The 12,340-nt window shown below is 34.2% G+C and overlaps 1 protein-coding gene across 1 annotated transcript; it reads left to right on the forward strand.

Annotated features, from left to right (window-relative positions):
• Positions 1 to 1,308: 1,308 nt before the first annotated feature.
• LOC107069771 (uncharacterized) lies at positions 1,309 to 12,314 on the forward strand. The gene is made up of 8 exons (XM_015327351.2): positions 1,309 to 2,096; positions 7,357 to 7,603; positions 7,701 to 7,900; positions 8,152 to 8,355; positions 8,778 to 9,005; positions 9,491 to 9,816; positions 9,930 to 10,064; positions 10,135 to 12,314. The coding sequence occupies exons 1-8, from the start codon at positions 2,042 to 2,044 to the stop codon at positions 11,839 to 11,841; spliced, it is 3,102 nt and encodes a 1,033-aa protein (XP_015182837.2). The 5' UTR covers positions 1,309 to 2,041; the 3' UTR covers positions 11,842 to 12,314.
• Positions 12,315 to 12,340: the final 26 nt, after the last annotated feature.

Consider the following 12,340-nt stretch of genomic DNA (forward strand, 5'->3'; position numbering starts at 1 on the left):
CCATTTAACAACAACGTACACTTCTTGTCTTCCTCTTCTTTTTTTCCCCCCTTCCTACGTGTTAGCTGTGTTAATCACAAATAATTGTCCTATGTGCCGAAGAACGTAGTATAATAAACTTTCGACCATGATAATAGTTTAGAGTAAGAACCCTCCCTCCCTTCCAAGCCACTTTGTAACGTGGACAAGCGAAAGTAAGTTGTCTAATGCAGGTGTTTTTAATCAACGATACAACAACCGGACTTGCACTTTCGAAAACGGAAGGAAAACTTGTTACCGTGGTAAAACTATGCACTCATCAGAGATTGATATTTATTTGAAATTCGTTAAATAATTGATAGGAATGTCAATGACTATTAACACTGGCCACGTCCTCCAAATGTAAATTACGTAATGACGTATGATTTTGTTCGGTCGATTTCACAAATTGTATGAAGCAATCAACAGCAGCAGCAGTAGCAGCACCTTTGAGTATTTTTTTTTAAATCCAAACTTTGTCCTTTAATACATTTCAACTGATAATTGATTCTCAAAGAAATCTTATCATTTGTTCATGCAATGTTTAACTTTTGGTACGGATCGAGTGGATTGCAAATATTTTGTTTTGTTTGACTTGAAAAAAAAGCATTTGTGTTGTGCAATATTAGGAGAGATTAGAAAACGTTGTTAAAAAGCAGATTAAAATAATAATTGAAGAAATCTATTGGTCCCTCGTAATATAATATTTGGTAACACGCTATAAATCACAATGGGCACAATGGGCAAGAGCATAAGCACTTTCGATTACGGTGAAACTTTTCTATTGCGACAACCCGAGAAAATTGTGCGGTCTAAGTTAGGCAATGTAATGAGATATATTGGAAGTACTAATAAGGTATCCAAAATTAATTAATATTCCAACACGAATTGAAATTGTCGTCGTCGTCGTCATCGTCGTCGTCGTCTATCGTTTATAGAGTTCTCTAAAATCATTGCTTATTGATTACATTTAGCCTAAATTATCATATTAATTATGTGACTCTAAAAAAAGAAACTTTATATGTTTACATAGTAAATAGAAAAAAGGAAGAGAAACGATTGCATTATAAATTCAATTAGCATTTGAACGATTTCCTGATGATCGAATGAAACACGATGAAGGGGAAATAAATTAAAAAGAAAAAGATGATCAGTAATAAAATGTTTAGGTGTTATTATATTATCGCTAGACCAGGTGTAAAGAGAGAGAGAGAGAGAGAGAGAGAGAGGAAATGAAGTAGCCGAGGGCATGCGCTTATGGCAGGTAAAGAGACGGTGTTACTTCTCGGTGGGAGTCAGTTCTGTTATAGTAGGCCACAAGGTAGCACAACGCGACTCGTGTGTTCCTTCAATCCTCTTCGGACTCTCTCTTTGAGTTTCTTCGAAAGTTGCTGCTCGTCGACGTCGTCGTCGTCGTCGTCGTCTTTGATAGCTTCACTCGTCATAGTCATCGTTTCTCAAACATTTTTATCAAGAAAATCCCGCGATTTCAAAGCTGCTTTTCTATTATTCGTAAGCTCGGCACAGCCATTTTGGAGAACGCTCGGAAAATTCAGTGAAATATAAATCAAAACGATTTCAATGTAATTGAAATATATTAGGACGATAAAAAAAATATATCTAACAAGTATATAAAAAAAAAAAGAGATATTCCGAATGATCCAGCACGGAAATGTTTTGAGTTAGGTTCGTGCGCGCGCGCGCACCACCAACAACAACGTGCGCGTACTCTCCTTCTTTCGAAAGAGAAAGCAGCAGAGTAGTATCCCCGAAGAAGCATCGTAGTAGTCTCTTAGTTTGTCGATCGATTTTTTCTTATTTTTGATTCTTCTTCCTCTTTGAACAATATCTCGTCTTTACAATTTGTTATTTTCCCCTTCAACACTTTTTTAAATATCAATTTTTCAACTTAATTTGTTCTTTCGATCTGTCATCGTCATCTCGATTTGTTCGATTATCGATCACCAACAATAATGGTGGTGGTGGTACTTTGATGTTTGATTTATGTATTTAATTTCGTGCGATGATCTACAAGACTTTGTTAATTCTTTGGATACTTCGATGGATCAGTTTTCTCGGTAAGCAACTTTACGTCATCTTATCTATTCTGTCAAAGAACATTTCATACGTGAATTAATCCATTAAACGTCATCCAAATTACTGTCGTAAAACATTGAAAGTCCTGATGAGAGATAAAAATGTTAAACGCGGTCTAGGCCAACGTTTTATTGCAAGGAACGTGCGAATAACTGCTAAAACCCTCATGGTATTTTGCTGAACAGTGAAAGGGGCATTTGTCAGGTCCCCGCATTTATTACAAATATTATCATTAAATCCTATTAAAAATAATCTTTATGTCTTCCGAAAAAATTCAACGTCTACCAAGTTACATTTAAACGATGTCGATTATCGGATCAATTTCATTAACATAAATCATCCCAATTTGAATTTCGCTACTTTGAAAGAGAATCTTTTTCGCGTGGCATTGACCGTGAAAATGACAATTCGCAGATATTACAACGATGATTAATCATAGAAAGTAAATTTGTTCTATAACTCGAGTAAAAAAAGAAACAAAAAGAAACAAAAAGAAAAAAAAAGAAAATTGATCGAGTCCTCGCAACGTAATTGGCTCAAGTGTAACGACGTTTATTAAAAAAGAAGCTTGTAGACTTCTGTCTGAAAACTATACTTTTCTTTTTGCACGTGTGCATTACATGTATGTATATGTATGTATGTAGAAGTTCATATACTCAAGAGAGGTCCGTTCACCGACTTGCCAACGGATTTGACCCTTTTTTCTTCACGAGCACACGGTCCACTCGCCTTTCTCCGGCCAATTAATTTCTCTCCGGAACATTATAGTGCTATATTCCTATGTGTATGTTGTATGTGCATGTGTGGATGAAAGAAAAATAAAATATCTACTTTAAAGATCGTGTGTCTCAAAATTCACCGTTTAACTTTTTCAATCAATGATCAAATTTGTTTCAGAAAACGTTTTAGGAATTTACATCAATTCTCAAAGATAAATTATTTCTAAAAAAAAAAAAAAAAAAAAAAAAAAAACTAATAATCAAACGAGACACGGTTTATTTAATCAACATTATTAAGACACATTTATTTCTCAAATTAAATCGAATGATTTCTGAACACAATGTCCATTTATAAAGTTTTTAGATTTGTAGGTTAAAATTGATTGAAAAAAAAAAAGAAAAAAAAAAAGAAAAAGACAAACATGAAGAGAAATGTTAGAGAAAAGTATCGAGAAAGGAGACTATTGGCTTTATGCAAGATACTTCTTTCGATCAGGTTTTTGTCTATAATATACCGGGTGATTGGATTGTTACGTTATTTTTATTATTATTTCTATTCATTTGGAAAGTAATATAGACGTTTATTAAAATAAAAGCAAATGATTATTACAAAAGACAAAGAAAGAAAGAAAGAAAGAAAGAAAGAAAGAAAAAAAAGTAAAAGATAATCACTTTCGACCATGGTATTACTAACGGAGAAAGAAAACGGTTCTTTGACTACCACCATACTTCTCCGTTATACTCTTATATTTCGTAATACTTCTTCGTTTCAGACTTTAATTTATCAGTCTGGGAGAGAATGTTTTTGAATATATTTTTAAAAGACCAGTCTTTGAGATTTCAATGCCACGGCTACGAGACGTCTCTGCTTTTCTTTTTTTCTTTTTTCAAAATAAAATCCATTTACATAAGAATAAAATAACAAATTCGATGAAAATTTGAGATTCTTTTTATAGGACACACCGTAGACACACCAATGTGTGTCTGAAACTTTCTCGCGAATATGAAATTTGTTAGATATTTTTAACAATTGAAAAAATGAAATTTATTTATGTATTAATAAAAAAAAAAACATTTGAGTCTTTTAAAATAAATGTTTAGAATCAATTTAACAATAATTAATTTTTGCTAAAGTATCAGAACTCAACTCTTATCTTCCTTTCAGTGTTTGATCATCAATTAAATTTCTATTTGACAGACTATTCATAACAAACAAAAAAATATAAAATAAATGCAACAAATATGAACTCAACTTACGATGATTGAGATATCAGCTGATTTAATATTTATACATAACAAATTAGTAAAAGGTGTATCGTTAAACTTTATGAGAATAATGAAACCCAGTAGCGTGAGTTTGTTTTTTACTTAAAGTGAAATCAGGAAGAAGGATTCATGTTTCCGGACAAAGACACGATACCTAACCGATCCTAAGGTAGAAAAGAAGAGACTATAGAGACCTTGAAAAGTAGAGATTTATTATGCTCGTATTCTTAGTGAAACGAGAAAGGCCGATAATGTATGTTGTTTAGTATAGTCTTTAAGAATTGTCTGACTTTCATCGCAAACCTAGTCGCGTCCACTTTCAATGCGAGTCCTTTCATATGTAAATCAGAGCAACATTGCTGCAACCCTCACTTATAAAATAAACCTATGACAAAAATGCTTCAAACAAAGTTATTTCATGTAAATCACACTCGTTTCTTTCAAAGACATTGAATTAATTACTTTTTATATTTATAATAACTTTCCTTAATAATAAAGATTAACACCATTAAATGGCAAGATTTATTCAAAATTAACTAAATTATTTCATCGCATTTCTCAACGGCTCAATTATGAAAGTGTATATAATTTAATATTTCATTTCAATTAATAATTTAATATATATTCTATATATTAATTGTTTTTATATTGAAATAACAAATATTATCTAACAATTCATCTTTGACACAATATCTTTTTCAAATTACATTGAATGAAATGAATTAAAAATAATATGGTGTGAAATAACTCACAACTTATTTTGACTTATAAACCACTTAGACCACTTATAGACCACTTTCATAATTATGGGCACATTTTCAAAATGTAATTAACCTGTTAATTAACGTAGATATATCTCTGATGTCTCACGACACATTTAGATATTAACAACAGGACAATTTGAACGTTTGAGTATCTCGTTGAGTATAATGAAAAGACAATAGGATCTGATTAACGGTAAATTTACATTAATCAAAATAATATATACATCCCATTCAGTATGTTTATTCGTTCGTTACGAAATTTTATTATTCTAGTTTCGTAGTTAACTGTTTGATCAAAGTGTGTTTCAAGTTGATCGAATACGAAGAAGAAGAAGAAGAAGACACAAGTTGAATGACAAACAATATCGATTTTCGCTTTTCAAGGCTACGATCGAATATGTTGAAATAGTTTCGCGATTACGATTTTATCGATTGATAAATGAAGAATATGATAAACGTGAGTCATACGTATATGCAATTTAGGTTTCAACGAATTGTATGTTATGTTGTATGTTACACTAGAGTGTGTAGGTTCAGTAACCTCGGATTCATGGAAACCATGTCATCTTTTAATCTTGTATGGGTTTTCATACGTGTATACGAAGACATTAAATTATGTTCATTGTTTGTAACATAAGAATAATGGTGGAGGAACGTATAAACCAAAAAAAGTCAGACACAATGATATTTCTTTCCATCATTCGTTTTACCGACCTGTATTTCTTTTTTGAACGTGTGAGATACGTGAGAAAGATTGTCGATGATTAAAACACAACGCTTGATGAATTTTCGATAAATACTTTGAGAAATATTGTTCTCGATATCTTAGATATCTTAAATCATCTCTTGACACTAGAATCTAACAAGAAGAGGAATAAAACGGTAAAGTGGATCAACCGTAACCACTCGTTGATGACCTCTCCATAGAAAAGTAGGTACCTATCATAGTCGTTTACCTAGTTACGTGATTCATCAATTAAGAGTTGTCGGAAAACTCTAATCGTCAAGATTTCAACTAAAATTTAACTGACGGAGAGATATTTCAAGTATTACATTTCAATACTAAATGAATTCTGAATAATGTGTTGAAATAACAAGTACTATCGAATGATTGGTGTAAATTTCCAATTACATTGAATTAATTTATCGGATCTCGATAAGAAGAAAATGAGAAAATTGTCTGTTGCGATTCGTTTTGATTAATAGGAAAAATAGGAAATAAATCGTTGATGAAATTGGCAAGGAGCGTAAAATGTGTCTCTCGTGTGATCCCGTTGCCATAAGAGAGAAGTATAGTAGTGTTAGTCCCAGACACGGTCTTTTGTCGTACCGTTAAGTCGTCCCTCTTCGAAACTCACTTGACAGCAATTCGTGTCTCTTGTCACTTGGATAGAATGGCCATGACCATTACCGTTTTAAACATTACGAGGGAAAGAGACCATTCGATTCAATGGGACAAACGAAAGACCTCCTTTTTTTTCTTTCTTTCTTTCTTTCTTTCTTTCTTAGAACTTGCCAATAACAATTACAAATGCAATTAAATTTAATTAATGTTTTATTACACCTGTCTCCATATGCTTCGATCTTTACGACTCTCTTGAAGATTTTCTATTGAATTTACAAATTTATTTGATTTATTTAATAATATAATTCGCGTATCTTAATTATGTCGAATCCTAATAAGTATTACGTAATTTCTCAGACCATTTATGTCTGCACATAGACGAGAAAGATGATGATCGATCGATCGATCGATCGATTATGGTTAACGAAGGAGAAGTAGCAACGTTCTCTTAGAATGCGTTTTCGCAAGGTGTCTAAGAGAGAAATTAAGGTCGAGATTATCATCGAATAAGAAACGATGCAAGTTGCACACTCGAGCGTGCAATACAATATATGCCATTTGCAATATTATAGTTGAAAATGAAATTGACGGATGAAATGTTGTTCATACATTCTGTCGACACGCGTCATTAGATCTTTCAAATATTTACACGAAGCTACTGAACTTAACACACACGTCAATTACAAAATTCATTAGATTCGTGAGAATGTTTTTCATTTTGGTTCCTAATTAATGAACATGAAATCAATCTGGGTCATATAAATAATTATGTTTTATTTATTGAACTATAGAATATCATCCGTTGAAATACTCGTTACGATTCGTCGACGATTCCACAAAGTTAAAAAGACAATCGTATAAAATTTTCAGAGCAAAACGAGATGGAAATATCAGAGGTTGATTGATCTCTTATAGTTGAACAAAAACAATCTTGTATCTCCTTTTTCAGTATTATCTTGTTCCGGGCTGAGTATTTAGGCGCGTTATACTAATTTAAATAATTGCTGTCCAGTGCACCGAACCGAGGACACCGTTACAATTCTCCTACACAATTTTTACTCATTTTATTATCTAAGAATAATCAAATATTAACATTATTACAACGAACAATCATTTCATTATGATGACGAAATAATATTTGGATTAGGAGATCGCACGTTGGCCCAGGCATGGCCGACGAGCCTCGACGAGTCATTGGACGAAAAAAACGACGCGGAAATTTTTCGTGCGGTCGTTGAATCCATGAGAGAATGGTCCTTACACAAACGTGAACGTCATAGAAACAAAAGGGAAGTGTCTAAAGTTTGTTACGAGGATGTTGGATGTTTCGAAGATACAGGACCCTTCAGTTATCTCGAGATGTTACCTTCCCCACCAAAGGATGTTGGTACCAGGTGACAAATATATTCCTACTAATTCAAAGTTCAAGATCAAGTATATCAGGTGTCTTATAATAACACGAATGACGTTGCTTTTGAATTGTATGTCCAGATTTCTGGTTTACGGTAGCAGAAAGGCAAGATCAATACCAATGGAAGTGCCAGCTGAAGATATAAACGATAACGCTCACCGTGCCATAGATCCCGATTTGCCGACCAAAGTAATAGTACACGGCTTTGGATCTAGTTGCGATCACGTGTGGGTTTACGAGATGAGATTGGCACTAATGACCGTTCAAGAGTGTAACATTGGTACGTTCATCACCAATCATTCGCAATAGAAAAATCAACTGAACCAATCTACAAGTAATCTTTACGAACTAGTTAACCAATGATTCCAATCATTGCAACAACCTTTCATCCTATGAGCCTTCATCACCCCCTATCAATAGGATTATTTGTTCTCCAATTTACCTGGAATCTCGTGGAAATAATAACATCATATAACACCATTTTAAATTATTCTAAAATATTTGTCTATTTTTTGTTAACTTGGTGTCCAGTGTGCGTTGATTGGGGTCCAGGTAGTGCAGTGCCAAATTACGTTAGAGCAGCTGCCAATACTCGACTGGTCGGTCGTCAATTGGCCAAATTGATTCGAAACTTGGAAGTACCCCAAGAGAGGGTACATTTGATCGGGTTTAGTCTTGGTGCACACGTAGCTGGTTTTGCTGGAGCTGAACTAGGAAACGTGTCTAGAATCACCGGTAGGTAAATACTATCTTTTTAAAGCAATCAATTTTCATGGACTTTAAACTGGTTTTCTTGAATTGAATTCATTTGTTTCACGAATCATTTATAAATCTCTTACGAAATCTGACAAACGTGTAGTTCACGAACGGTGAAATGCATTTACCTTTACTCCTTGAATCAAAGTTGCAATTTTCAACATTTATGATTAATTATAGTTACGATTAAATTGTTCTTTTTTTACATAATAAAAAGAATGTTCTGTTTGATATTCAAATAATTCCATTAGAAAGGTAGACTTTTGCGCAACTACGAGTGAACGTAATTATCAATCAATCGGTTAATTACCTGTTGAAAGAATTGTAACAAGGTTGATTAGGAAATTTATATTACAATAAATAAATAAATAAATTAGTAATTTACGTATCTTTTTTTTTAGGATTGGATCCAGCTGGGCCACTGTTCGAATCCCAAGATCCCCGAGCACGATTGGACGAGACAGATGCTAACTTTGTCGATGTAATACACAGCAACGGTGAACAGTTGATACTCGGAGGACTTGGTTCTTGGCAACCAATGGGTGACGTTGATTTTTATCCGAATGGTGGACGAATGCAAACTGGTTGCTCGAATCTTTTCGTTGGTGCTGTATCTGACATCATTTGGTGTAAGTTAGTTTGGATTTAACATATATGTATATATATATGTACATTAATAAAAACAAGTTTATGATCGTATTTTCTAAACCAATCGAGCATCGCGAACGCACACGACGGGTGCGTGCATTGTAGATCACCGATTAGAAAGCACACAACTATCTATTCCATCGTATTTTATTTTCGTTTCTGTTTTATTTCGAATCGAGAGTAGTATCTCATTACGCTCCTCCTACACGAAGGAGAAAAACTGCTTGAAAAATTATTCTTCTTCTTCTTGGAAGAAAGTAGGCCATATAGTTATACGGGTCGAGGTAAACTATACGACATACACACACACACACACACACACACACACACCATAAACTAACTTATTTGAAAAATCATGGTGATCGTATTCCTTCTCCGATCATTATTAGAACGAGTGTTTTGATTGGCTGTACATCGATATATACTTTCTAAATCAGATTACAATTTCCTTTTTTTTGGTTTGTAGCTGCCCCGGTTGAAGGTAGATCTTTGTGCAATCATCGACGAGCTTACAAATTATTCACCGATTCCGTCAGCCCAAAATGTCGTTTCCCAGCATTCCCATGTCCTCGTGGTTACGATGGTCTTCTAAAAGGTGAATGCTTTCCCTGTAACGTTAATGGCGAGAATAGGCCTTGCGGTGACATGGGTTATTACAGCGACAAATTACCAGCTAGAGGTCAGCTTTATCTAATAACCAGAGATGAAGAACCGTTCTGTGCTCATCAATACAAAGTAAAGGTGTATAATAGTCGTGGCGAAAGACCAACCAGAAGTTATGGCAAATTGCAGGTTAATTGTTTCCATAATCATTGCTTTAGAACCTTTAACAACCAATGCGCAACCTGGCTAACTGATAATTATTACGATACTTCCTGGGAATAATATAAGAATTGATTTTTTAGATAACCCTGATAGGTGAGGGATCATTCAACGAAAGTTTTGCCATGACGCGAAAGGACGAAGAACTTTTAGTAGGTGTTACGCTTCAAAAGATAGTTGTACCTCATCCAGCAGTTAACAACATCCAATCTATCGAGGTATTATTGCAATTTCATCAACCAATTACGTTATTAATATTTTCTAAATATTTTAACATTCATTTTTTAGATCAAATATACGGCATACAGTGGTTGGTTATCGTCTGGATTGGTAACTTGGAGTATAGATAAGGTTGCATTGGTTGATAGTTTTGGTAAAACTTTATCGATATGTAAAAATGGTTTGATCTTGGAATCTGGACGAACTAACCGTCTACCACTTTATCCGGGTGATTGTGAAATACCCGTTGAAGGAGAAAACGTTACGAATCCTATAATAGTTCCATTGGAACGTATGGTTCAAGAGAGACAAGGTGGTTTTGGACCATTCACGAAAGATCAAAATTATGATTTTAGAAATATTTATTCGAGTGAATTCACGTCGAAAAAGAGAACCGGCGGTTCGAAAGGTGTCGGGCCATTTACGAGGGATCAAAATATTCGATTGGTTGATGGATCATCCAACGATTATGAGAATTCTGATGATAGTTCTGGTAGTTCATGGAAAATCGTGGAAATTTCAAACGGTGGTGAATCGAATTCATTGGACAATGGGGAAATTGAAAATGGAAGAAGTTTTTCTGGTTCTAATTTTATTCAACAAGTTTCAACGTTTACTGAAACCACTCCGGAGGATGACACAACGACCAAACAATATTTGCCAGAAATTCGTGAACCCGTGTTACGTTCGAATAAAAAAGAATCTGGTAGGTCACTGAAGTTATCTGAGATAACCGAACCAATTTTAAGACCACGTTCGACGAGACAAAATTTAGGTAGAAGAAATACAAGTTATGATGAGGAAAGGCAAGATGATGAAATACAAGAAACCTCGTCGACATCTACGAGAGGATTTACCGTACAATTTTTACCTGAAAGATTAGCTGGGATACTTGCCCAAGCTGAGAAATATGCCAGGCAAACTTTGTTGCCGTTGATTTCGCAATACACGCCTAGTTTTGTCAGCAGTTTTCGTCAGGAAGAACCGAAATATTTTCCACCATTGGGAGATAGAATGGATACGACGAAGGAATCATTTGAAAGTACGGTTAGATCGAGGGACCAAAATGCTAAACAATTGGATTTGCAAAAAGAAAGTGTCGAAAAGGACGAGAAAGTAAAAGATGATGACGCCATTGACCAAAATACTTCAATGGATGTTGTTATTGTAAAGAAGGAGGATAATGTAACCATAGAAAGAAATGAAAGTGACGAGTGGGTGCCGATCAAAGAACCGGATCCTACGATTTCTCAAAGGAACACTAACCTCTCTCGATCTTTTGAGCTGAACGATGAAGAAACGGTAACTACGACGAAAAAATCCAACGATTGGATACCCATAATAGAAAGTACGACTATCATTTCATCAGATGAACCCAACAACGAGGATCTTTTGAGATCAACGAGTTCATCGATGGATTCTGAAGATCGTTTGATAATCACCGAAAGATCAACGTCCGATGAAACGAACGAGGAACGTAAATTCATACCATTGATTGATTTGGAAAATTCCAATGATTTTTTTCCATCGACCAGTTCAAACGACCTTGGCGAGTCTCGTTCGACGATTAGCTCAACGACATACCCTTCGCACATACAAAAAATTCCAAGATCTTTGAACACGAGCAAGAACAGGGAACCCAAATCTTTTCCGAAGAGGACGATGATGTTTCCTTACGCTTACGAAAGAAGAAAGGATCCAAGGACGAGGTACATACCATTGATTCCTGAGGAAGACCTCGGTAGATCCATTACGTCTATCGAAAGGGATCGTTGATGGATCATTGGCCATAGTTAAACACTACAATTTGTGTTGCTTCTATTAAAATGATCGCAATGTGCCGAAAAAAGGAACAAACTTAATTTATTTTTTTTTTTGGCAAAGTATTTCATTCGTTACGTAAATTATTATTGGTCCTTTTTATAACTAGGAAAAACTAGCGTTCGAATGTAACGATACAAATGAAATATTTGTAAATGTTTGTTGCAAAATTATTCATTCAATTTTTTACAAAATGATCAATAAAACAATGAATATCGTAGATCGTGAACTTCGAACGCTAGTCGTTTGAAAACAAACAAAAAACATAGGAATTTATGAGGCATTCGCAAGGATATTGTTATTAATTTTTAAGTTTTTTTTTTGTTAAATGTTTGATCAATTAATTATGACGAAAGAATTGTAAACGACCAGGTCGACAACTGTCGATAGCTTTTTAGAAAAAAAAAGGCTCTTTTTTTTCAAAGTTATTAGTTTATCTTACTTTTTGTTTTTA

Source organism: Polistes dominula, unplaced genomic scaffold (assembly GCF_049000335.1).
Source record: "Polistes dominula isolate Pdom_NZ unplaced genomic scaffold, Pdom_raw_medaka contig_32, whole genome shotgun sequence".
Lineage (NCBI taxonomy): Eukaryota > Metazoa > Arthropoda > Insecta > Hymenoptera > Vespidae > Polistes > Polistes dominula.

Bases quoted from the DNA above. Each gene is read 5' to 3' on its own strand.
- LOC107069771 (XM_015327351.2), top strand. From the start codon at position 2,042: ATGATCTACAAGACTTTGTTAATTCTTTGGATACTTCGATGGATCAGT. The intron at 7,604-7,700 runs GTGACAAATATA...TTGTATGTCCAG, and splicing joins CCAAAGGATGTTGGTACCAG to ATTTCTGGTTTACGGTAGCA. The intron at 7,901-8,151 runs GTACGTTCATCA...CTTGGTGTCCAG, and splicing joins CGTTCAAGAGTGTAACATTG to TGTGCGTTGATTGGGGTCCA.